This window comes from Prunus avium, chromosome 6, assembly GCF_965620075.1.
Source record: "Prunus avium chromosome 6, drPruAviu1.hap1.1, whole genome shotgun sequence".
NCBI lineage: Eukaryota > Viridiplantae > Streptophyta > Magnoliopsida > Rosales > Rosaceae > Prunus > Prunus avium.
This window is the reverse complement of record NC_142289.1, coordinates 180902-206002: the sequence shown is the minus strand read 5'-3', so window position 1 is coordinate 206002 and position 25101 is coordinate 180902. Positions and strand designations below refer to the sequence as shown.

Here is a 25101-nt window from a genome sequence, read left to right as displayed (position 1 = left end):
AAGGTAGATGCCGAATCATCGGGGGGATGTGAAGACATCGCACGCGCCGAATGATGCAGGTGTGCCGAATCATCGGGGGGATGTGAAGACATCGCACGCGCCGAATGATGCAAGGGTGCCGAGGGCCGAAGGTAGATGCCTAATCATTGGAGGGATGTGAAGACATCGCACACGCCGAATGATGCAGGAGTGCCGAAGGCCGAAGGCAGATGCCGAATCATTGGGGGGATGTGAAGACATCGCACGCACCGAATGATGCAGGGGTGCCGAAGGCCGAAGGCAGATGCCGAATCATCGGGGGGATGTGAAGATATCGCACGCACCGAATGATGCAAGGGTGCCGAGGGCCGAAGGCAGATGCCTAATCATTGGAGGGATGTGAAGACATCGCACGCGCCGAATGATGCATGGGTGCCGAAGGCCGAAGGCAGATGCCGAATCATTGGGGGGATGTGAAGACATCACACGCGCCGAATGATGCAGGGTTGCCGAAGGCTGGTTGTAGGAGGTGCCGAGGGCATGGCTCAAAAGGGTGCCGAGAGCACTCGTGAAGGAGAACGACAGTGTTTTGTATTGTTTCCCACAAACGGCGCCAATCTATTTGCGCTAAAACTAGATGGATAGTAAATATGCCAACTTAAAGATGAGGTGGATGCTGAAGGTAAGAACCCTCAGTGTGTGAGAGCATTCGGTAAGTAAATAGGCATGCATACAGAAAACAAATGTACGTGGTTCACCCGAATAATGGGCTACGTCCACGGAGAAGTATGTTCTCATTACGATAATGTGAGTATACATTGCACATAGGTTTAAACTCAAGGAGAAGAGGAAGAATACCGAAGGCTGAATGCCGAAGACTGAAGGTCTGAGGCTGAAGATCTGGCTGAAGGCCGATGTTCCGTGGGCTTGTAAATGGGCTCATGGGTAAGCCCATGAGGCCCAAGTAGCCTGCCCAACCCCCCTTCTTCCTGAAGGGGAGAGGTCTCCTTTTATAAAGAAGGGAGAGTCCCCTCCTCTTGTGTTTTGTCGATGTGGGACTCCCTTCCCTTTGGCTTGGGAGTGTTTGGGGAATGCTTGGCCAGATATTGTACAAACAAGTTTGTTGATGTGGCATATATGTGGAGCCCACATCTTCAAAAATATAGTGTCACGTGTATTTAAAATGCAATATATATTTTTAAATAATTTTAAAAAGAAAACCAAAATTTTATGAATTTTAAATTAAAAAATTTCGCAAGGACCATTTGTGATATGTGCATGAACCTCAAGGATGTTTTGTAATATATATATATATACCACGTCAGCAAACTAACAGAGTTTTTGACGGAACCTAACAGTAGAGACCATTTATGATCATACATACTAACCTTGAGGATCACGAATAACACAAAAAAAACATTAAGGATATAATATGATAATTTCGTAAACCTTATGGATGTTTTGTGATATTAAGCCTATATATAGTGATGACTTAACTTCATTCATTTCTCTTCATTTCTCTCTCTAGAAACAAAAATAATAAATAAATAAAGGAGTTCAGGAAACAATAAACTGAGAGCTGCATGTACAGAAACAGGACAGACAGGACAAACTTTTATCTGCAAAACTGAAGTTGAGATTGGTGATCTTATGATACACGTGGATCTAGTCCGGAGTCCGGACAGGACAGGGTACCAATGGAGCGAGGGTGGTTAATACTTAAAACACGAGTTTAGTTCCAAACTTGAGGTGGATAAAAGCACCTTTTAACTACCCAACTTAAAAGCATCCACAAAGAGGCCTAAGCATACACCAGCTTTCCAGTAATTTATCATCATGACAAAAGACTTCAGCCTCCCACTTGATAGAGAGGGGGGCTTTCTATACATAAGCATACCAATACCCTCAATGGCAGCAACCACAATACCTGCAACCAAAACATCCCAATCGCCGGTCTGTCCAAGGATTGTAGCCAATGCATTTGCTGTGTAGAAACCCAAAAGAAGAAGAAATATCTTCATGGGAAAATTTTTTCTGGCTAAATTCAGCTTCTCCAATAGCTGTCTTCCACCTGCAGTCACTATCCGACCCAATCGAGTGCGATTGAGATCAGAGCTGTTGCCATTGATGCCCTCTTGCCCACCATTATCAGGAACCCCACCTGTGTCCAAGGCAAAGGCTATTCTCCACCGATGCCTTGTTGAATGAAAACTGTGTCCGCATAAGAAATAAGCAAGTTAAGAGGGGGCATCGATATAGTCTTATAAAAGAAGAAGCATCAGCAAGTATTTTATCTAGTCATACTTGGACCAGGACATGTATAATTCTTAAGTACAGTTCGGAGAACTTGGATTTGACGTGGATATATAATCAATCTACTGTAAACTAAACCAAAAAGAAAAGTTCTATCAACTGTTGACTGCCCACAAAATTTCCAAAACTGACTCAACTCATTCTCTGTAAGTGGACTAAGCAGAATCTATACTTCCATCCGTTCAAGGTCCATTAGGTCTATGGCCACAGGATGAGAGGCAGCCCTCTCCCATTCCTTTAAGCCCCTAATTCTTAGTGAAGGCAGGATTTTGGTACAAGTTCCTAATATACAGCACCACGTTCAAAATTTGGGCATCATTCTGCATAATAATATTCTGGAACTCAGAAATAGGTAGGAACAGAGCAGAGCGAAAAGAGGAAATCCAAAAATGAATGAAAGAATAGCAGTCCTTGCCACAAGAAGGATGCATGCAACTCACTATTATTCAGAAGGGTTTAGGGATTTGATTAATTATTCAGGTGTCATAGAAATAAGAGAAATTTCAAATCATCTAAGATTCATAAAGAAAAGATAATGCAGTCGACTTTAATTCGTGAAGAAACAAGAACAAAGAAGAAAGAAAAACTCATGATGGCCAATATTCAGATAAACTCGAAAATGAAAAGGCTGAGACGCAGCATGAAGCCATATACAATATAAAACTTCATGATCTAGAAAAAAAAACATTTGGTTTCATTAAGCATACCTCCTTTGGAGGAATGGCACAGACTTTATGCCAATCTTTGAAGTTTGCCTGATTAAACTTGGTTCACTGCAACAGTTCTGGTTTGCAAGGGTTATAGGCAATCTTTCAGAGATTTGATTCTCCACTGCTAGTAAACTTGACTGTAGCATTGTAGTTCCCATTCGACAGGCCATGAACTACAATTATAGAAAATAAATGGATACACAATGTGAACAGTGATGATCTCTCATAAGAACCATGACGCAATATGGATTATCTTTTAGTACTCAAGGCTTCAATTGAACACTTTTGATTACTCAGTCATTGTTGAAACTAAGAATCATTAGGCCATACTCTTCAGACGTAAGGAGGTTATTTGTTAGTCCACTGTAATTATGTAAGTACGATTCAGAATAAGATGGTAGGCAGCATGTGGTATGGATCTCATCAAGCCCCAAGACCAGAACATAAACCTAAACCTTACTCGGTTAACCCTTCAAAACCAACTCATTCTTAGGGTTCCATCAATTTCCACAGCCACACTGGGCTCAAGCCACCAAATTTTTTATCTGGAGTCGTCCAGAACCAAATGAAAATTAATAAAAGAGAAGAAATTGCATAATTAACACTAGGAATTTAAGAACCTAAGTTAGTAATTACTAGAATCCGTAAGAACATAAATCAAACAAACACTAATGCAACAAGGAAAAATAAATAAAATACTTAACGTCACCTCTAAAAACCCATTTGAGCAATCACCAAGAACCCCGATGATAAGAACCCCAGAGAAAAGGAAAATGTAACCAAAACTTGAAGAAATATTGAACCAACTACTAGGGATCCTTTCAAATAAATACCATAAAGAATAATAAATAACCCAGATAGCAGCAACTTCCGGGAAACAAATATAAATTCGTAAAAGACAGATAAAAAGATTACTCGCCCTGAAAAAGAAGAGGACAAGTAGTCAAGAAGATAGTGGCGATAGAATTACAAGTGCGTATCTTTATGTCTTCATGAATGACAAATGAGGAGCAGGCATGAGTGAGGTCGGGGATTGCCTGGACTTTGCAGGCAGTGCTTTCTGTTTTTTTGTTGTTGATAGCAGTGGATTGTGTTCTTAATTTGAGCAATCAGCAACCAGACCAGAACATGAGACTCAGCATCACTCTATTTGTTTTCTCTTTGTAAATATTACTCTTTTTCTCCATTTGTTTTTACCTTTTGACATTTCTCCTTTTAGTTTAAATATACGAATTTACGAAAATTTCGACCAAAAACAAAAGTTTAAATATACGACTATGCTATACTTTTCAAATATATTCGAATATTTAAATAATATAGCCGGTCGGCTATACTTCTTAATTATTTCCGAGTGTCAAAATAGTATAGCCGCCCGGCTATACTTCTTAAATATATTCAAATATTTAAATAGTATATCCGCGCGGCTATACTTCTCAAATATATTCGAATATTTATATAGTATAGCCGCTCGGCTATACCTATATTGCATATGTCTAACGTATTCAGTTGTTGTATGTAATCTGTTGCTTCTTTCTTTCTTGTTCTAAGTTACAGATAGCCAAGGCCCAAGGACAAGACTTTGTCCTGTTTCTGAATCTCCTGAAGACACAAAAGAAAGCTATTTAGTGGAGGATTTAAAGATTACGGGGGAAAACAAAATGGGGAGTGCCATTCTGATGCTAGAGCTCTTTTTATGCCTCACTGTCTATGCAGCAAGTGAAGAATTCGAATTCTCGTCTTCAAAATCCAGTTCGCACAGGAGAGTGATAGATGTAAAGGGAGGCCCAGAGTCACTAGTGTGGGTGGTTCAGCTTTCTGATCTTCATTTCAGTGTCCACCATCCTGACAGAGCACTTGACTTCAAGAACTTTGTGGGGCCTGCTCTCTCCATGATCAACCCTTCTCTGGTCCTCATCACCGGTGATCTCACAGGTTCTTATTTTTGTTTCTTTTTACCGTTCCCCTTTGAAAGTATTTCCCTTTTATGTTTTGCTGATTTAACTTCATGTATGTCGAAGATTTCATGTTATGTTTGGATTTTTTATCCCTCAAGTCAGGATTCAGGATTGTATTGTACGTAAAAGAGGAATATTTTTCTTTCGCTTTCTCATTTTTTATTGGATTGGGGAAGTCATAAATAGCTTAGCAATCTGAGACTATACTCAATCTTGATATTCTCAAATTTTGATAACTAATGAGTCAAGTCTCAGGCTTGAAATGATAATAGAAAGCCCTGTGACGCATTTAGCTTATTCACTAATGGGGCAAGAGATGGATGCAAAGTGTTTGCTATTTGGAACCATACTTCAATAAAAAATCTTCATAGTTATGCTTGGCTTTTCTTCTATAACAATATTAATAGTGATAGTTTTAATAATCTTATTTTCCTTATCTCCTTCAGATGGAAAAAGCAAGGATTTGTTGACAATGAAGCAAAATGAGGAGGAGTGGGTGGAATACCAGAACATGATGGCAGATGTGATAAAAAGGAGTAGACTTGACAGGAGTATCTTCTTTGATCTTAGAGGGAATCACGATAACTTTGGCGTACCGGTGCTTGGTGGTTCCTTTGATTTCTTTTCAAAGTATAGCATCAATGGGCAGTTGGGCAGAACTGGGAATGTCAATAGTGTCACACTTCAGGTGAGTTATTCCTTTCAAGGAAATCCCAAACAGTTCCAAGGTTTCAATAACTGAACTTTAAGTTGTGTAACCTAAGAGTTGAACTTTAATTGTACATTCCCATTTCCCAATTTTTAACTACAGATGCTGGCATTCCATTGAGTGTTTGTTAATTCAAAAGCTTTTCATAATTTCCCCAATTTTACACTTTTCTTTCCATCCAGACTGGTGAGCGGAAGCATCTGTTTGTTGGAGTAGATAGCACAATGTCTGTTGGTCTACGAGGTCCCACTAATCTTTTTGGGCATCCAACTGATCAACTATTAGCAGAACTGGATATGGAGCTCTCACAGTGGGATTCTCAATCAGAAAAACCATTAAGCAAGATTTCCTTTGGGCATTTTCCTCTTTCATTCTCAGCAACCTCATACTCTGGGAAGAGCCTAAAAGATATCTTCCTCAATCATTCCATATCGGCTTATATATGTGGGCATCTCCATACACGGTTTGGTAAAAACTTGAAGCGGCATCATCAGTTGAGTCGTCATTTTTTATCGTTGCAGAAATTTTTCCAGCCAAATGTACACCAATTATCTTTTCATGGTACTGCTAATTGTTCAATTGAAGCCCCAGCGGCTAGAGAATTCTGGGAGTGGGAGATGGGTGACTGGAGGAAGAGCAGAGCCATGAGAATTTTGGCCATTGATAGAGGTCATGTTTCGTATGTTGACATTGACTTCATGTCAGGCACCAAAAAGACTATCATATTGCCAACTTTTCCCCTGGATTCACAGTTCATGTCAACATCTTCATCCCATCATAAGTATGAATGTCATGCTGTGGTATCTTACGAGACAGTAAGAGCCCTGGTATTTTCTGTTTCTCCAATTGTGTCGGTTATGACTAGGATCTATGACTCAAGACCTGGATATCTCAATCTGGTATTTGAGGCACCCATGAGAAAGCTCGTGGATAACACCTCCAGGGGAGATCTTTATGTTGCTCCATGGAATTATAGAGCCTTTGAGGATCCAATTCCTAATAGATATTGGCTGCAAATAGAAGCAACTGACTTCATGGGCAGATCGACTTCAACTGATTTAAGGCCGTTTTCTGTTAATGGTCTTAGTACTATGCTCTCATGGACATGGAAGGAGTTTATGGTCATGGGTTGTCAATGGGCTGCTTTGTATTACCCAATGTTCTGGTGTGCTGTGTACTTTATACTCTCCATTCTCCTTATTCCAAAAGCTCTCCTCATTTTCTCAATTAGGCATTTCACTTACAAGAATAAGGGCTTCCTAAATGGCATAGGATTTGTTTTACAGGAGCTTAGCAGGGTTCCCTTCACATGGTTTGGTTTTTTAGGATACTTATTCTACCTTATATTATTCCCCTGGTTTATTGGGAAAGTTTTCACGGACGACAAGGATAAAGGATACATGACCTATATGGGGTGGGTAGTTAAATCTTTCAATCAAAAGGGAAAACATGAATATGCCGGATCTCCAGATATAATGGTGGTTGTTCTTCCACATCTCTTCTTTGTGGTTTTTCCTGCTATTTTGCTGACTGGGGCTTTGGCTACTGAAAAACAGATCTCCAGGGAAAACTTTCTCTCACTTACGGGGAAGAAAGAAGATGACTATGATCAAGAGGAAAGGAGTTCTTTATGGTATGATTACCAAGGGAGTAGGAAATCAAATTCCTGTGTTGGAAACCGGTGGATTCGAAAAGTTCTTTTGGTTCTTTGCTTGGCAGTTTGTTGGAAGCATTTTATGGTAAGGTTCCTTTCTCCAATCCATTTCTGCTTGAAATACATGTAGTTCATGGGAATGGGATCGTGGTACATTTTATTTAAAGTATTTGAGTGTAGTCATTAACCCTCATTGCTTTCTCTCAAGTTACAGAGGGACCTCTCCAACCCTTGGTGATAGGCTTATTTGTTAGACCTTTCTTGTCCTCTTATATTATTTGAATTGTTAAATCACATCATTTTATTTTGTGAAGTACATATGTGAATACTCATCCAGACTTCTTAAGATGATGGAGGCAAGAAATTGTTTGGAACCTTGCAACCACCATTCTGAAACGTTACAAGGTCTCCAAACTAAATTTTCTTTCCTCTGTCATCCTGGGAACCGTATTGGAGAAATGACTACTAGGTAATAAATGGAGATGCATTTTTTGTTTTGTTTTTTCTTTTTCTGTAAATGGTTTGCATCATTTTACTCATGTATGTTTTACTTTGATTTCTTTCTTTCTTTTGTCCTTGGATTACAGAATTGCAGGGCTCTCATCAAAGCATATGAGATGAATCCCATTCTCAATTTTCCAGGATATAGCCTCACAATTCCACTACTGTTGGCTTATACTGTCTACAAAACCAGAAGTATATAATACTATGCACATTGCAGAGTGCAAAATTGGGCTCACATTTCTTCAAGTTGTATCAACATTCCTTGTTGCTGAATAGAACGCATTTCATGCAGGCTTGAGTTCACATGAACAAACAAAACAACAGGAAGAAGTGATGCTTTGAGGTCTGCTATGGCAGATAATATTTGAAGTGGGTTTGGATTTGGTGATGAATTGGTTGTGTTGCATTTAAGAAGGCAAGGCGACTCCTAAGATTAAGAAATTGATGTTGGGAGAGGAGGCAGCCCTAGTCCCCTAGCATGTTAATTGCAACAAGTGGCTGTAGGCTGTACCCCTAATGTGCTGTGGCTCAATTTAGAAAACTGAAGTAAGGAAGTTGTGTTTGTTGTGTAATACAATATGGCTCTATGCAGTTGTAGAAGACTTGCAGTCTTTGCATCCATTTTGTCAATTTAAACTGGAACTTTTATGATAGTTATTTTAAAAGCGTAGTATGATTTATTTGAAATACAGAAAGTGGAGAGGAGGCTGAAATCGGTTTGCCGACAATATGCTGCAGCAATTCCGTGGTTGTTTGGTATCATCTCGTGTTGATATTCCCAGCCTAACCTAGTGAAGTCTGATGGTTCACTTGTGTGCCACTCTGAAAAACCCAAGAAATCCAAATCCATCTCATCTCAGCCACTAAAAATTAAGCTCCAGGAATACAATTGTTACTGATCTATTCTGTAAGTTTGAAGTGGCTGTGGGACGCATACATGATCGAATCCTCTCTCTCTCTCTCTCTCTCTCTCTCTCTCTCTCTCCTTTTAGACCTGTATATATTGCAGAAAATTCGTGAGTTTCATCCAGAGCTTCAGAGTCTGGGACCAATGAAGTATGTAATTTTTTTTACGTTCCTGTAATTTAAGGAGTTGATGAGTTGTGAAAACCTCATGTACTCCTGCTTGATCTCTACAGTTTTATGAGATTTCTCCTCTCTGTCTCTCTCTTTCTCCCTTTTAAATTTATTTACATTGAGATAAACTCCTAAATTCTCATAAATAAATAAAAGAAATAAACTCCTAAAACATGAAGACCTAAACACAATCCTGTTTGATATTATCGCACCTTCCACCTTTTCTTTTTCTACTAACTAGCTAGTAGCCAGGCGTGTGTCAATTGGTTTTTCAGTTGTTTGTTGTTTTTTATTTTTTCATTTTAAAAATCAAGAAAGAGAAACAGGTGCACACCCCCTTGCATAAGAGTAATCTAATCAAGGAAGCCTTGCTAATTGCGGAACGCTAGTGCAAAGAAAAGCTGAGTTTTCTCACCCTACTGAAAAAGGAAATTATTGAGAACTGATCAAAGCCAAAAGGGATTTCCTTTTTCTTTTTTTTTCTGGTATTCAAGATGAGAAAAAGAAAGATAAATTGTACATACTTATTTCATTTGTGCAGGGGCCAATTCAGTTTCTTGTCCCCAACTAGTTTACTCTTACAACCCACTTTAAAGCTTCAAACTTGCTACAAGTTTATCAGCAACTGATAATGACAAGAAAATTACAGATGAAGGCATTTGCATGAATCAAAGACAGCCACCGAAGCTAGACAAACAGTAGGAACTATATACAGCTCATGTTCCAATAAACAAGACGGACAGAGTATTACTCCTTCCTCCCACCCTTCTTATTTTCTGCTTTGTCCTCGCACCTATAATTCCAAATATAAAGTAACCAATCGAAATTTTTCCCTCCCTAGCAAACCGCTAGGGTGCTTATCCAGAGAAACCTGCCAGCCAAAGAGGCAAAACCAAGGCCTTGACATCCAAGTAGGTCAATTTGCATAGGAAAAATAAGTTATCGGCGTTGTTGACACATCTGGCCACACATCTGGCACACCGTGGCCGACTTGACATTTGCAAAGGTGCAGTGTTCACAGGACCAGTGGCCTAAATCATCAATATTTCTACTGGAACTACTTGACCTAGATGTTGTTGCCTTGCCCCTCCCACCCCTTCCCTTGTTGCTTGTGCCTCCCAAATTCTTTGAGCTTGCTGTCCTGCTGCAGGCACCATGGGAGTCCACATCTGATAGACCATTCTCCAGAGCTCGAACTAAATTTTCAAAGTAGTTTCGAGTCACACTGTTTTCATTGAATTTGAACCATAAATCAATAAGTTGAAAAGCTATATCATCCCAAGTCAGTCAACATGTAAAGTAAAAAAGATTTGAAAATGAGTTTGATAATCTAAAAAAATTAAACAACAAACTCTCTAATACATGACGTTGAGCAAAGGCTTCCACACGATCGTACTTGCTTTTGAAATCTTAAAAATCATAGAATAATGTGGACAATCTGACTTGCCTTGCTTCACTTTACCAAGTTGCCAACAACCCCCACCGCCAAAACCACACACACACACACACACACAAATAATAATACTAACAAATAACCACCCTTCCCTTTGACCCAGCCACTACCTCCCAGCTGTAGTCAACTTATCCAATGAGAAATATAGAAGGTAAAATCTTTAGTTCAAAATAACCTGGTCAATCCAGCAAGTTTTGTGCGGAACTCATTGAAATCTTTCGATGGGTCCTCTTCATTGAGGTAAACTTGTAGCTCCTTTTCTGCACATTGATGAAGTCGTTCCAACCCAGACTCAGCTTCACCTGCAGAAACAGATTAATTAGGATAAATCAACAACATGCAATGTCTATCTTCAAGTCTGAGAAAATGACATACCTTGCAAGTACTCAAAGAACTGTCTCTTGGCATGTTCATGCTCAGGTAAATAATACCCATAGGCATAAGTCCATTTTAGTACTCGCCTACATTCAACTATCTGTAAATGGAGAAAATCAAATAAGAAAAAGCAATCGGCTCTCAGTAGAAAAGTGAACTTGTGGTGTACCTGTAGCCAGGCCTCTGTAATGAACTTCAGCTGTGACTCAGGTTGGCACTGGATGTCGCTCAGCTTCTCAAGCTACATTGACACAAAATTAAAACTATAGATAACTTAACAAGCAGAATGCCAAATAGTAGGAAAGAAAGGAGAAAATTGTACATTTATTAAATGCACTATGCTACACATGGGCCCAGGAACACATTCACCACAATTGATAGCCACATCAATCAGCTATACCAGCATCACTAACCAAGAAAGCCCTGATAGTAAAAGGTTTTACTTACATGCACAGTTTGCATCTGCTGCAAGTCTGCAAGTGCTTTTTGCCTGGACTGTAGTGATGGGGAAAAAAGGGAATATTTTAGGTTCTAACTTAAAATACTCTCACAGATTAAAATGGAAAACATGTATTTAAAATTATACAAAGGGCTAAAGAATAATTTCTTTTTAACAGGTATATCCATGTGTGGACGCACACTTACAAGATTATTTATTACCAAGGAGTGAAGTGTACACAGGTCAACCAAAAGCAACAAGACATTTTATAAAAGATAGTTAAGCAAACTGATTGCATCAAGCACAATACCGGTTTGTCAACAGATTTTGCATTGTATCTTTGTAACTGATGAGATCAATTATTTACTACAAAGGTAAAATATAGCTAAATAAGTTACTCAACCAAAATGACTTAATTTAGAAAGATGCCATTTAGATAATTAACAAACATTACAACATGAGCAAACATGGAACTTCGGAAAAACCTATCGTTTCAAGCACAATGACAAGAACTGAATCAGTTTTACTATATTTTTGACAAACTTGTACATACCGATTGATTGGTTGCCCATCTTTCATAATAATGAGTGTACCTCTCTAGAGAGTTCTTGGCCATCTCTCTTCGCTTCTCTGTCTCATCATACTGTAAATAACATTACAATAATAATTATATAACATGCCACATACTGAAATAGTAGCTTGAGAAAATACTCAACCATCAAAATAGAGACGGAAACTACATTAACATACCACTCCCTCCTGCTTTGCTGTCTCATAACGATTACATGCATAAAATCCACCTGTCCTTTCACCATGATCCGACCATGCACCGAGGCAAAGCCTGAAATCATCTACAACTTGTATCAAAATGTTCCAGAAAGATTATTTTTTGGGGTTTTTTTATAGCAGATATGGTTCACACAAGATGCATGACAACATGAAATCCAGCTTTGACATAACAAGTTACTAGCCTCTCCGCACGCGCTTCCGCGCCTGCAAGAGGCTTTTTTTAAAAAAATTTAAATTTATTTTAGAATTAAAAAAGATAATAGGTAGTTGTGCTCCATAAAAATAGGATCCATTACCTGTTTTTCTTTTAATTTTAATTTTTTTTAATATGAAAAAGTGTGAATTTACCATATTATCCTCATTTAATTAATAATTTCAATTCTTAATGTTTGCATTAACCAAGGGCATTTTCTGGTAATTTGAATGTTTTACCATTCTTTGCATTTTGCTTTATATATATAGATGACTACCTAAAAGACTAGAAACGAACGTAAAGGTAATAAGTCACATTTCATTATGATGCACAAGAAATCAAAAACAACAGGTAGTATAGCTAAAAAGCTTACCAGCAAAACTCAAATTTACAAGGTGGTGTGCAAGTGATATGCATACAGCCTTGGTTTTTCTCAATCGGTCGCTTGCACTTTGGGCACGGCTTAGAATTAGCCAATATCCTGAAATCCATCAACATTTTAACTTAGCATTTTTGGCCTAAAATCAATACAGGCAACAAAACATTTTGTGAGCCACTGTTTATTATAATGTATTGAAGGCATTTACATGACAGTAAATAACCAGACCTATTGTTGGCATGTGCACAAGAGAGATATAGGCCCTTTAAGATTTTAAAGTTCTTGGGAATGGATACATGTATATATTCGTGAAGTATTTGTGAGATCATGCAAAACAAGGGGAATCTTAAAGATTAGTCTTCTTTCAATCCATCCCTGTTGTAACCCAGGATACCCATCTCTCTTTGTGGTTATACCCTTCAAAATATTTGTAATAGGAACTGAAATATAAGCATGACTTTGTCCCTATTATAAGCTTAACAAACCAAACATTGAGATATTTTACTCCCTTCAATATTTTGGGAATCATCTAGAACTTAGTTCCCGACTTATAAAGTCCATGTTAAGGTGACCATTCCACACCAACTTTTGGCCAGTACCACATATTTGTGTACTATCTAGCTAATAAGGTTATTATGCTGTAATATGATCAAAAGGCATATCCACGTGGACAAGGGTAGAAAGGCTACACAATTATCAAGGCAGGTACTGGGCCATGCTTTCACCACACACCACTTTACATCAGTACATAGATTATTGTCCCATCATCCTATGGCCCAAGGAGTCGTCCAATGTTCAAATGTGATCACTGTCCTCAAACTTTATAAGTTAATTTTGTCACTAATCACTAACGTATTGCATACCAATTCATATTTTCAGATTCGGCACTATTCTTCAATATCCATTTTGCCACAGTGCCGCAATCAACCGGACGGTGAGCTTCCTCAGTACACTGCAATGTAAAATTCATATGATTTAAATGCCATGAGCACCAATGAGACAAGGCCAAAATTTTCAAACACTGAGTATCCAAGTAATTTTCCTTTTTGATAAAAGAAAAGGGGATCCAAGGATAATTTTCAAAAGTTACGTGGTTGTTTCTTCTTTTCTTTTTTTGAAAAAAAAACATTTATATATAGCCGAGTGCTATTCTAAAATATTTAAGGGGTGATATGAAAACAAAACAAAGCATAAAATAAGAATAGGAAGGAAGAACAAATATATATATATATATGTATTATTTTATCAACACATCCTGTGTCCCGTGTGCATGCAACATGCACAGATATGCAGTTCCATTCAAAATTTATATTCAGCGAAGATAAAAACAATCTGTGAAGAATTCGAAGAAACTCACATTCCAGCAAAAGCTATATGAACAGCGGCAGGTAACATCATAGCTTCCACCACCAACAATGAAATCTATAGCATAATCACAGCCTGGAGCAGGACACCATTTGGTCTACAAAGAACCAGCATGAACAAGAGTCAGCAAAATGTTGAATGAAGACTTGTTAAAGGAATACTCCAATGCAAACTATAAGTTTGGAACCTCACTTAGAATCCACAAAGTAATATAGTACGAAGGTAATGATGATGTTGTACAGGACAATGAAAAGGTTTGGTATCCAGTAGTTGAGTCAGTAATGGTGTTTTATAGTGAAAAAATAATAATAGCCATAGAACTCCAGCTGGATTTTTAATCAGCAATAAAGCAATCTTTTATCAGCTAAACTAAGGCTAATTGGTCAACTTGCCAACAACAGTCGTAAATAATTAAACATTTTTGCATTTTTTGGGAGAAGAAAAACACTTGTCAAAGTTCCAACTTAAGATTACCTTCCTATTGTCTTCAACATAAGATCTAATAAAGTAGCGAGAATACTTCTCCTTGTCTTCAGCGGAAGCCAAAGCATTAATCATATCTTGGCAAACAACGGCACCACAAGATGGATCCGGACAGCGCAACATCAGACAGCCAGGGCCATCATTAATGGCTGTGCTAATATAACCTTGAAGGGAATAAGAAAATGATAACAGAATGTAAGATCAAACTCAAAACTCATTTGGATACACAATAACAAAATGAAAAAAGATAGAAAGTTCAAAAATTCAAAAATTCAAATTCCGGGATATAAAATGACAGACATGTAAAAACAAATATAAAACTTGTCTCAGTAGTAAGTAGAAGAAAATATAGCTATAATACAAATAACGTAGCTTTGCACTATTGACATTCATATCATGTATACATACATAATTTATATATAATATAGCTCCTACAAAATACTGTTTATTATGGGAAAAAAAATATATTTTAACAATAAAAGACCCACTAAATTATGACAAGAAGAGAGGTCATTTGCCACCAGTCTTTCTTTTTAAGGGCGGCCATAGTAATGCCATTGACACTGACCTTGAACAGATAGGTGAGGTGCATATGTATGGAGGACTCTTGAGACAACAGTTTGACCAAATTACCGACATATTTTTCTTATACAACATTCATCCCCGGTAATAATAGAAATGTGAAAAAATCTTGCCACACTGTACTGAAAGTTCAGATTTCCCATGAAAGAAAAAGGAACACTATGAAAGTTGTATCAAACCTGCCCAGCATGAGGAGCAAAAAGGATGGCCACAAGCTGCAGCATGCATCTTATCACGAGGATAGGTTTCAAAACAAATCCCACAGTTATGCTGTCAAAAAACAACACATTATAAAAAGATTTAAATAATATATACCTGTTTGGTGCATTAAAACACCAAAAAAGTAGTCAACATGCCCAACTATCAAGCGAAAAATGCTAGAACTTGATGAGATCCTAAAGCTTAGGCTGCTTACTTCTTGAGCATTAGGGTAATCCACAACTGGTTTCTCCGGTAAGCCAACAGCCCTGCGAACCTTTTCTTCATCTGCAAACCACTCATCATGTACTTTACTGACACTCCTGTGAGTACAAAGGAAGTATAGATTCTTACAAATAACGCACCAAGGCATAAAGCTTTTCAAATAAATGCATGGTAAACAAATTGGGTAAGGCCTGATGGAAATGATCTGACAAACTAAATTTAGTTCACAGTAACCCAGATATCCAGCACTAAAAGTAAAGGCAGTCCATTTGGACAGAAAAATGTAAAGCTAAATAAAAAATACACCAGACTGGAGACAGCATTTTACCAACTATAGTAGCGGAGCAGTATGCTAGCTGAAACCTTTGAAATGGAAAGCACTGTAGATATCCTCATAATATCCTCCTCTTGATGCTGACGAATGTCAGCTTCTGTCAAAACAGTGTAGTTTTGCTGCAACAAGAAAGCAAAGAAATTACAACAATAATAGACCAAAGCCAAATTGATAAACTTATTTTGGGTGTATAGACAAGCATCAAAGCGTGTTTGAGTAATTCAACTGAGTTAAACAGTCAAATATATATACATATTCATTCTTATTTTCTGTCTCCACATACACTCATCCAAAAGTCGTAACATTAATATGCATACATAGTCTTAGTAAACAATGATATATAATGGAATTCCAAAAAAGAAAAAGGAAAGTAAGGAAATCACAACAAAATAAAGTTCTTTCAGAATACGCAAAACTTGGGATCCCCAAGGAGAAAACCACTAACAAACACAATTTACCATGCCTGAAAGGCTCAATTAGCATGTATCTATAACTGACAAAATTTTCTCGTCTTTAGACTCAACAATAAGTCAAATTCATCGCATAATGCAGTATGGCTCAGATTTTCAATTTCTACTTTTCCAGAGCCAAGTGTTTCAAGAGACAGGCTACCAAATCGATGGGTTCAATGGAATAATGAACAACCTTGTCACAACGGTGACAAAAACCAATTAATTCAACCATGGTCAGCTACGAATTAAATAAATACCAAATTGCTTCTAAACAGAATTGATATTATCAACCAACAAAAGACTCTAACTTTAATAAATCAAGAGACAATAAGTAAAAACCAATCAGATATAATTAAACCATAACCCATGTAAATCACTTTTTTGTCAAGAATATCAGCACCTATGCAAATCCTTCCTTTGTTACACTAGCCAAATTAACCCAAATGTCAAAATCTATCCCATCAAAATAATCTCAAAATTATAGCAGAATTAACATTACCATGATATAAGCAAAGGCTCAGATTTTTTATAACCTCAACTAAATCAAATATCAAGATCAAACGCGATAAACATTAGCACAATACACAAACTAAATTCACATTTCTGATAAATCAATAAAACCTAACCTAAGATCAAAATCAGCAGCATTAACATTACCGCAACACGGGGAAAAGGTAAGAAAATTTGTCATCAAACCCAACACCAAAATTAAGCGAAATAAACATTTCACAACTAAAAAGGCTCGACTTTCACAACCCAGAATCAGAATGAAGAAAATTCAGATAACCAAAATCATTTTATAGAAACTAGAATAAGAAAATAAAAGAGCTGAAACTGTCATAATTAAAAATAAAATAAGCAGAAAGCCACCTGGTATCGATGTGAGGCGACATCATTGGAATCGTCGGAGTCGTTGTCAATGAACTCGTAATCGGCAACTCCAGCTTCGTCGCTGTCCATAGCGGCGGCTGCGTCGTCGTCGCCGCCACTATAGAAATCTTCGTCATTGTCGTCGTCATCATTGGCGTCGAGCATGTCGAACTCGTCGTCTGATTCCATTTCGTGGGTTTTCTGGTGAAGAGGATCAAAACCCTAATTGGGAACCAATCCTAATTGCATTGAACTAAAGAGGGCTGGGGTTGGGATTGGAGGAAAGAGAGAAATAGAGGGAGTGGCAAGTACGTAAATTAGAGGAGGAGGGAAGATTCTGAGGAAATGGAGAGAGGAAGAAAGAGAGGAAAATGTTGCTTTTCATGATGACTGAGATGGGGGGTAGGGTATTCGATCAAAAAACAAAAGATGGGGGGTAGGGGGAGAAATAAATGTGAATAGGAAAGAAAAAAAAAATTGGGTTCGAAAAATGGGCCGCCCTAGGCGCTAGGCGGGATTTAGGCGGGTCGGGTTCCCTTTTTTCTAGATTTTTTTTCCTGACTTCAAAGAAAACCTAGGTTTTCCTATTGACACAAGGCTGTAACAACCCCTCGCCCACCAGAAAAACTTGTATGAAACGGGGATAACTCTGTTTTGCTATCCCCAGCTAATCACAGTTTGTTACATGGAGAAGTTATTATGCGTGGCATATCGTGATTGGCTAGAAATAGCAAAATAATGTTATCCTCGTTTTATGTAAGTGTTTCTCCTCACAACCCGCCATGACTCGCGACCCTCTCTCTCTCTAATTATCCATGGCCATGCCTTGTTTTTTATATATCCTTTTATTTTACATGATTTTAGTATAAATTTATAATTTATAATACAATTTTTTTTTATATAAAATGCCTAGATGCCCACTAAGGTCTCGAGTACTTCTCTAGGCGCTAGGCCCCTGTCTCCCGCTTACCATCTAACGATTTTTCGAACATTGTACTATTCAAATAAGAAACTATGTGTTTTCTTTATTGATATAAATGTGTTACTGGAATTGAATGTTTTTTCTTATGTAATGGTACTTTTTCTTTATAAACCATCCATGGATGGTAGTTATAAAAAAATATATATATAAGGAACTATTACCTTCTTTTTTTTCCTTTTTTCCTAAACATGGTAATGGAACTTTTGTTTATGCACTCCGTATTGAATACGAATCCAATATCATTCATTCAACCAGAAAAAAGTGAAGAAAAAAAAAAACACGATCTCAATCAACGATTACCAATTATATTTGGGTAAAATGGTGGATCGGGCTCCTTCTCCTCCACTAAGCATGGTTATCAAATGAGGACTTGTCTCTTTCGGATGACAAAAAGCCTCAAACAGAATGAACATCACATATTCCGCTATCTATTTGTATGGAATCTAATACTCAATAATATTATAATAAAATACTATTTTCAATTTTCACAACTTAGACAAGAGACAAATAACAGGCTCCACTAGGGTGAGACCGAGAGACTTTTGGGACATGAAATGAACACACCTCCTTAGCTAGCTCTACCTATCCAAGCGCAATAGCCTATCACACAGAAGAAAGAGAAGCAAAAACAAGAAATTCAGAGACACGGATGGCTGCAGCTATGTGCTGGTCTGGTTGCCAGGAAGAAGATGCAGGAATACATTAGCAACCAGTTTAACAATTGCATAGAGATCTCAAGAGCATAACTTTTATTTATTAATGTACTCTGTTTCTATTTGTTTCAGAATACTACATCCATAAAAAAAAATTACATGGGCATTAATAATATAAAAGTGATGACTGGCAGAGACAAATAATGAGAGATGCGCCCAAGATTGATTTTAGGGGTAACATAATAATCATACAGTTGTAGCCTTCAAAGACAAAAAGTCTGAAATCTTGTTCGTGTAAAAATCTGGTTGTATGGAGTTGTTAGGACTCTGAAGCACTGATAAAGTGGTGACACCTATTAGACAGAAAGGCAAAGCCTTAATTAGCTCAAATACATCACAAACTCAAGAAAACTTGGGCCAAAAATGCAGACTTTAGTTTAGTTACCTGAGAGAACAAGAAGAGTTTTGCAACCACCATTTTGTCCAAACAGAATATCAGTATCTAATCTGTCCCCAACCATGCAAATCTGTGACTTCAGGATGCCAAATCTGTCATTGATTAAATTCAACTGACTAATATCAGCAATTATATGACCAATATGTTTTCATCAGATCCATTGAAGTTCACTTCTTTAAGATGTCAAGTGTTCTGCGACTTAGTACATGTCAGCTACTAATTAGAATGCAAAATTACATCACGAAAATTGTACATTCTGTTACAATAATTGCATTCTTGTATTTACAAAATCATTGATGTTTACCTCATTAGTCAAAATCGTCTTTTAGCCTTTGAGTGTCTTTTAACTTTTAAGACAGGTGATATAATCTAGATGGTTGCTAAGCATAGTGAGTGATTAAAAAGATGAGTCAATGATGAAACTCCTCTAATGTTTGTCAGAAAACCAAATAGAGCAATTTAATTTCAATAACTAAAGAATAAATCTACAGTAAGATAAAAGAAGATTATGTAAGACAGCATTGATCTCTCTCTATCTCTGAGCGTAAATGTGCAGGCACACACACACACTTGTGTACTCTGTGCACAGTTTAATTTCATTTTTGCAAGTCTTGGATGGACTAACACTACAATTTGTTAGCACTTCATTGGTTTTGTTATCAGAAGTAGTCTTGTGCTTACAAAGCAAATCAATCGCTGTCTTCATTCATCAGCATAAGTAGGTGCATTATATGTCTTACAATGCAATACTCATTTATATCTCTTATAATGCATCTCGGAGTACAGATATTGTGGTACGTATAATACTTGGTACACAAAGGTAATTAAAGCGCATTATATGTTTCACGATATATGATATCCACATTAAGAGAATGCCTTGGTGTTATATAACATAAAAACTCTTATCAGAATATGGTCTTTGCTAAAGATAACAGCACTCATGTTACTTAAGAATTAAGATAAAACAATGAAGAACAATAAATAAAGCATTGGACTTACTCGTTTGCTAAGTAGTCCATCATAAATGTTGAGGGTTTTCCCACAACCAGCGGCTCACGTTGAGTAGATCCACGGATAGCGCCAACCATAGAACCACCACCTGAAGTTGAGTATAAATTATAGTAGCTATTGAGAGAAAATTATAGTAGCTTCATCAGTTCGGTAACAACCTGTTTGGCTAGGTATTTTCAGGTCCAGAATTTCAAAATTTCCCAGTCAACTTTAGAAGTTTAGGTCTCATATAATCAAGTCATTTGGAACCACTAACCCGTGCATCAGAGATAATTTGATTCAGTATTCTGAATATTAACGAGTTTAATAAATTCTAAAAAGTTTTTTTTTTTTTATAAGATCGAATAAAAGGTGGCCGTTTTCACAATCCTATCTCCTCTCCCTTATTTTATGCTTTGATATATTGAACAGAAACAAGGAGATGAAAGCATATATAATGTGAGTGCCAAGTGTACAAATAGGAGTGTGAAAATGGCTACCCCTAACAAATGACTTTTGAATTTGAAAAAAAAATCCAATTAGGAAAATCTTTACATGTTTTACAGCATAACGCAGTTGAAAATAATGTAATTAAAACACAAAGTGCAACAAGAGAGGAGAGAAATGAACCTGCCCATTCCTGAGCATCTGTGAGATGAGTGACAGCATCACGATTTGTTGCAATGAAAAGACATCCAGGGTTTTCACGTATACAAAGTGTCCCATACCTTCCATCACATAAACATTGATTTATGATAACTTCCACCAGAGAAGACCAAATGCAATACATGTAACAAGTGCACTGCATATATAATAAGACCATATGGTGTTGGTACTTGGTACAGTAACATGTACATTACCTTCCATTTAATACTTTGTAACACAATGTTTGCATATACATCTGAATTTGAGCACAAGTACACTCCATAGAAAAATAAAGAAAAATATATAGTGAATTGTGGCAGTTATGTGGCATCTCTTTTTCAATCCAAACCTTCAGACGTTTAAAAATTAAAACAAAGCCCTAATAATTTCTGAGGCAAGAAGAATCTAAAACAGAAGGTACTTGAAGCAGCAGTGATTCTTCAAATTTTAATTACAAAGGAAAGTACAGTACCTTGCAACAAAAATAATTTGCAGTGTGTTCAACACACATACATTGACATAATCAAGAACTACCAGAACTTACTGAATTTTGTAGTAGTTGAAATTTCGGTCAAACCCAACCACAACAGCTCCAACCTAGAAGACAACAAACAAACAGATCTAGCAATATTAAAAGTTGATTTATTTTTTTCTTTTTTTAAGAAGAAGAAAGAAAGAAAGAACCTCACATGTGTATGGTCAGTTTAAGGTTCCAAAAAGGAATGCAAAAGCTCTATTGAGAGAAAGTTCTACTTGCATTTCTATCAGTACAAACCCAATAATAAACAAAGTTCTATGAAGCAAGAAAGGACAGAAGTATACATTCTCATCATGCTCCATCAGAAATCCAGGCTTCAGATCTATCTTCTTCCCACCGTCTTCCTGTAAGAAAAGGAAAGCATTTAAAAAAATACTTCTCATCACATGTAATATAACAGGGGAATATTAATGAATAAAAAGAATTATAAACAACTGTAGCCCAGTCCATCCCTCAAACTACTAATTATAAACAATTGTAACTACCTAACTTTTCCTGATAGTTTAGGGCCTTAGGCACACGAGCACACAGATGCATGCACACAAAAAGATGATGATTTCAAAAAATTATTGTTTGGTGGGGGTGGGGGAGAGAAAACAATTAGATTTTCTGGAGCAAACTGCATGGTCCTGGGAGAGGGGCAGGCAGGCTATCCTCCTTTACTTCATCCACTACCTCAACATTCATACTAAATAATTACCAGAGGAACTTTCAGTTTCCAAATATTTACTTTTACATCCAAAGAAGATGTAGACCTCGTTATGTCTCTCAAGCAACAATTTGCTATTTAGAAGGATATGTACATATTATGGACGGAGTGCCTGAAGATCTTTTAAACTATAGGTAAGCTTTTAAGCTTTATCCTAAATTTAAAACGAAACTGAAGATACAAATGCAAGGGAAATACTGACACCAAGTTTTGTGCAATGTTCTTGTTAGCCAAATGAATAACATGTCATTCGATTTCACGGCTAGGATATAAAATAGAAAAAGTACAAGTAACATCATCATGTACTGAAACTTGTATGATTTCGGACTTATACTTACTGGTCCACCAAGATATTGATATCCAGCAAGCTCAAGCTCCTTCAAGATACCTTCCTCACCAATCACATAAACCTATAAAAGGCTCGATCATCAGTCTATTATCATCTAATTTCATGATTAACATGCACCCGTTAATTCATTTAGTGCTAATCATGAGGTACCAGAAGCAAACCATTCCCTTTTCCGAAAATCCCACTTTTAGGCAAAGGGAATCGAAACAAAATTTTCAGCTTTCATTTTATTTTTACCAACCGGCATGCTAGTTACCTTTTTATCTTTGGGGAAATTAATGGACTTCAAATAGGCAGCAGCAGCAAAAGATGACGCAAAAATTTCCTCCTGAAAATTTTAAGGTGTGATTAGAATTACCGACTTGCTGAAATCTATGAACATGGAAAAAAAAATATAAAAAAAAGTGGCACACTGTCAGACTGACCTCATTGACTTTCAGACCAAGTGTCTCGAACTTTTTACCATATTGCTTCCGAGACTTTGTTGAGTTGTTGGTAACAAAAACTAATCTTTTGCCCTGAAGGAAAAGACAATATGCAAGTGGTTTGAGGCCACATAACAATGCTTGTCTCTTAAAATTATGTCCCTGTCTTTTTGCTGACAAAGAAGAGAATATTATGCTACATTTGGAACCAATAGTAAGGGTAAAGAAATAGTTAAATATAATGTATGAAGTAGAATGATTTTGCTTGTGATATGAATGTGTACAAAACTAGTACAAATACATGACCGCATTCACAGAGAGACCTTAGACCGTAGCAGATCAAGAGTTTCTGGCACACCATCTATGAGCTTATCTCCTTTCCATATAACTCCTGCAGTTGTTTGGTGATGAGTTCAAACATTAGTAATGGAGCATTACATCCAAAACATAATTAACATTATAAGATTGTCCAAGACATTATTCAAATTTTAATGGAACATGATTGAGTAATCCTAGTTCCCCCTCAAATTTATGTCACCCAATTAGCAATATTTATAAATTGGGTAAGCAACATCCCACACACACGACACTTTGTTCTGAATATATTGAATTTTCCTTTAAAGAGGTAACCATACAAAATGGATATCAGATTCAGATAAATGCACAGGAAATCAAATCAATACAATTGCTTTTTCATATTTTAAGATCCTAAGCCTAACAGATAGATTAAGATCACCATACAGGAAGCCCCCTACCTATCTCAAACATTAACCAACAAAATTATCACCTCTAAACAAACAAAAAAACAAAAAAGAAATGCAATTTACTTGAAATGAGCTAAGCCAAGCCAACACTCACGGTTAGTACTTGACGCTCAGTTTTTGGAGCTACTTGAAATGATCACACTTTCAGGCCTCCGATATCAAATTTAATCAATATCAATCTAAGTATAAAATAACGAGTTTGGAGTTGAAGGACGAGGTGGGCAGGGCTCACCATCGCAGTCGAAGATGAAAGTCTGGACAGAGTCTATGAGCTCATCAGCATTCGTGAGGGGCTGCGCCGAAGCCCGGGTTGTGAACCTCTCCATTCTTGGCTTTGTATAGTTACTGTTGTTGCTGGTGTTCCATGCGAAGCTCGCAAAGTTGGAGTTGGATGATACAATTACAGGGTTTGAAGCAGTGTAGGAGAGATTGTTGTTGAGCCCCAACGATCGAGAATAGTTTAATTTTGATGGGTTTGTAGAACCAGTAGAGACTGAAAGAGAAGCTGCTATGGCTGTTGTTCTGCTCAGCATCTCTCTTTCTTTCTTCTTTCTTTATTACAGAGCGGGTAGAAATATAGAAAGAAAAAAAAATAACAAAAGCCTCTTTCTTTTTCTTCTTTCTTAGGTGTTGGTTGTTTGAAGCCGTTAGCTCGCTTTTCCCTTTGAAGGAGTTGTTTGTCGCCGCGTGGTGGTTTGGGTGGCTGAGCTCGCATTCAATCCGACTGGATGACACTTGTGCCTTCATTTTTCTTTTTTTTTTCTTTTTTTTGGTTATGGCTTTTCCACCTTCATCATGTTTTCTTTTTGGGAAATTGGCAGCTTTACCCCTGGCTCACCTAATTTATTCACTAATATCCTTATTTTGAAACACAATCACAAATACTCCTTATAAAAACTCCCTATTGACAACCTATTACCCATCTTTCACTTTTGTTTAGTCGTTTTGAGCTCTCTGAAATCCTCTTTCACAATTTCTCGATCTCACTCACTCAGCCCTCCTCTCCTCTCTTCTCTCTCGCTCGCTCGCACCCACATTGGCGACAATCGCTGTCACCTCCTCAGAAACCCCGACCCACATCGGCGACAACGACCTTTCCACCTCCATCTCCCACTCTCTGTCACCTCTTTCGACCTCTATACCTAGAGATGGCGTCTCAGGTAGCCAACTCGACTTTTCTCCTACATATTTGGGTTTTCTTCTCCTTGTTTCAATTTCGTATAAGGGTTTGGATTTTTGGTGCTTGATGTGAGTTTAAGTCCCTCCAAATCAAATTTGGGTGAGTTTGTACAGAAATTTGTTTAAACATAATTGTGGGTTGAATTTAAAATTTTACTCTCTCTGTTTACAATTAATATTTTCAACATGTGTAGAGAATGTTATTTCAGTGGGATTATACAAGAACTTTTTGTACCAAAATTTTGGGATTGTGCAACAACTATTTCTCTGTTAGTCTTAAGGAATATTATGCTTGAAGCTTGTCTAGTCTACAATGATTTTGAAGATTTTCTTTTGCTTATTGAATTTGATTATTGAGTTAGTTTTTTATTC

The 25101-nt window shown here is 37.2% G+C and overlaps 4 protein-coding genes across 11 annotated transcripts; 1 reads left to right on the top strand and 3 right to left on the bottom strand.

The window, feature by feature from the left end:
* Positions 1 to 1504: 1504 nt before the first annotated feature.
* Positions 1505 to 4185, bottom strand: NPQ7 (antigen receptor-like protein (DUF565)). Of its 4 annotated transcripts, none has more exons than XM_088255774.1 (3): positions 3922 to 4185; positions 3000 to 3547; positions 1505 to 2190 (listed from the first exon to the last, which is right to left on the bottom strand). In XM_088255774.1, the coding sequence occupies exons 2-3, from the start codon at positions 3170 to 3172 to the stop codon at positions 1746 to 1748; spliced, it is 618 nt and encodes a 205-aa protein (XP_088111900.1). In that variant the 5' UTR covers positions 3173 to 3547; positions 3922 to 4185; the 3' UTR covers positions 1505 to 1745. The 4 variants fall into 4 exon arrangements, with proteins under 4 accessions (XP_088111900.1, XP_021829486.1, XP_021829487.1 ...); XM_021973794.2 differs by having other exon boundaries at positions 3000 to 3175; positions 3922 to 4184; XM_021973795.2 differs by having other exon boundaries at positions 3000 to 3175; positions 3973 to 4184.
* A 344-nt stretch (positions 4186 to 4529) lies between these two features.
* LOC110769773 (Calcineurin-like metallo-phosphoesterase superfamily protein) lies at positions 4530 to 8942 on the top strand. Of its 5 annotated transcripts, none has more exons than XR_015836759.1 (6): positions 4530 to 4934; positions 5404 to 5645; positions 5849 to 7405; positions 7908 to 8016; positions 8117 to 8370; positions 8517 to 8942. XR_015836759.1 is itself a non-coding variant. In XM_088255566.1 (6 exons), the coding sequence occupies exons 1-6, from the start codon at positions 4661 to 4663 to the stop codon at positions 8164 to 8166; spliced, it is 2154 nt and encodes a 717-aa protein (XP_088111692.1). In that variant the 5' UTR covers positions 4530 to 4660; the 3' UTR covers positions 8167 to 8489. The 5 variants fall into 5 exon arrangements, 4 of the variants coding, with proteins under 4 accessions (XP_088111692.1, XP_021829500.2, XP_088111693.1 ...); XM_088255566.1 differs by lacking the exon at positions 8517 to 8942 and having other exon boundaries at positions 5849 to 7144; positions 7223 to 7405; positions 8117 to 8489; XM_021973808.2 differs by lacking the exon at positions 8517 to 8942 and having other exon boundaries at positions 8117 to 8489.
* Positions 8943 to 9349: 407 nt separating this feature from the next.
* On the bottom strand, positions 9350 to 17460 carry ARI8 (IBR domain-containing protein). Its single transcript, XM_021973803.2, has 15 exons — positions 17039 to 17460; positions 15711 to 15835; positions 15375 to 15480; positions 15139 to 15229; positions 14369 to 14541; positions 13887 to 13991; positions 13393 to 13481; positions 12524 to 12631; positions 11919 to 12009; positions 11722 to 11811; positions 11177 to 11224; positions 10899 to 10970; positions 10730 to 10829; positions 10530 to 10656; positions 9350 to 10126 (listed from the first exon to the last, which is right to left on the bottom strand). The coding sequence occupies exons 1-15, from the start codon at positions 17225 to 17227 to the stop codon at positions 9841 to 9843; spliced, it is 1800 nt and encodes a 599-aa protein (XP_021829495.1). The 5' UTR covers positions 17228 to 17460; the 3' UTR covers positions 9350 to 9840.
* Positions 17461 to 18748: 1288 nt separating this feature from the next.
* Positions 18749 to 24249, bottom strand: LOC110769775 (phosphoglycolate phosphatase 1A, chloroplastic). The gene is made up of 11 exons (XM_021973810.2): positions 23783 to 24249; positions 23110 to 23177; positions 22787 to 22879; positions 22618 to 22689; positions 22351 to 22422; positions 21588 to 21647; positions 21310 to 21362; positions 20751 to 20848; positions 20130 to 20229; positions 19119 to 19222; positions 18749 to 19026 (listed from the first exon to the last, which is right to left on the bottom strand). The coding sequence occupies exons 1-11, from the start codon at positions 24081 to 24083 to the stop codon at positions 18920 to 18922; spliced, it is 1128 nt and encodes a 375-aa protein (XP_021829502.1). The 5' UTR covers positions 24084 to 24249; the 3' UTR covers positions 18749 to 18919.
* Between the last annotated feature and the right edge of the window lie 852 nt (positions 24250 to 25101).

Excerpts from the sequence above, each read along its gene's own strand:
- LOC110769775 (XM_021973810.2), bottom strand. The coding sequence starts at position 24,083 with ATGCTGAGCAGAACAACAGCCATAGCAGCTTCTCTTTCAGTCTCTACT. Across the intron at positions 22,880-23,109 it reads TTGATCTGCTACGGTCTAAG|GGCAAAAGATTAGTTTTTGT; the intron begins GTCTCTCTGTGA and ends CTTTTCCTTCAG. Across the intron at positions 20,849-21,309 it reads TTCAACTACTACAAAATTCA|GTATGGGACACTTTGTATAC; the intron begins GTAAGTTCTGGT and ends ATGTGATGGAAG.
- NPQ7 (XM_088255774.1), bottom strand. The coding sequence starts at position 3,172 with ATGGCCTGTCGAATGGGAACTACAATGCTACAGTCAAGTTTACTAGCA. Across the intron at positions 2,191-2,999 it reads GTGCCATTCCTCCAAAGGAG|TTTTCATTCAACAAGGCATC; the intron begins GTATGCTTAATG and ends ATGCGGACACAG.
- ARI8 (XM_021973803.2), bottom strand. The coding sequence starts at position 17,227 with ATGGAATCAGACGACGAGTTCGACATGCTCGACGCCAATGATGACGAC. Across the intron at positions 13,482-13,886 it reads CATATAGCTTTTGCTGGAAT|TGTACTGAGGAAGCTCACCG; the intron begins GTGAGTTTCTTC and ends TTTACATTGCAG. Across the intron at positions 12,632-13,392 it reads GAATCTGAAAATATGAATTG|GATATTGGCTAATTCTAAGC; the intron begins GTATGCAATACG and ends GATGGATTTCAG.
- LOC110769773 (XM_021973808.2), top strand. The coding sequence starts at position 4,661 with ATGGGGAGTGCCATTCTGATGCTAGAGCTCTTTTTATGCCTCACTGTC. Across the intron at positions 4,935-5,403 it reads CATCACCGGTGATCTCACAG|ATGGAAAAAGCAAGGATTTG; the intron begins GTTCTTATTTTT and ends TATCTCCTTCAG. Across the intron at positions 5,646-5,848 it reads TCAATAGTGTCACACTTCAG|ACTGGTGAGCGGAAGCATCT; the intron begins GTGAGTTATTCC and ends CTTTCCATCCAG.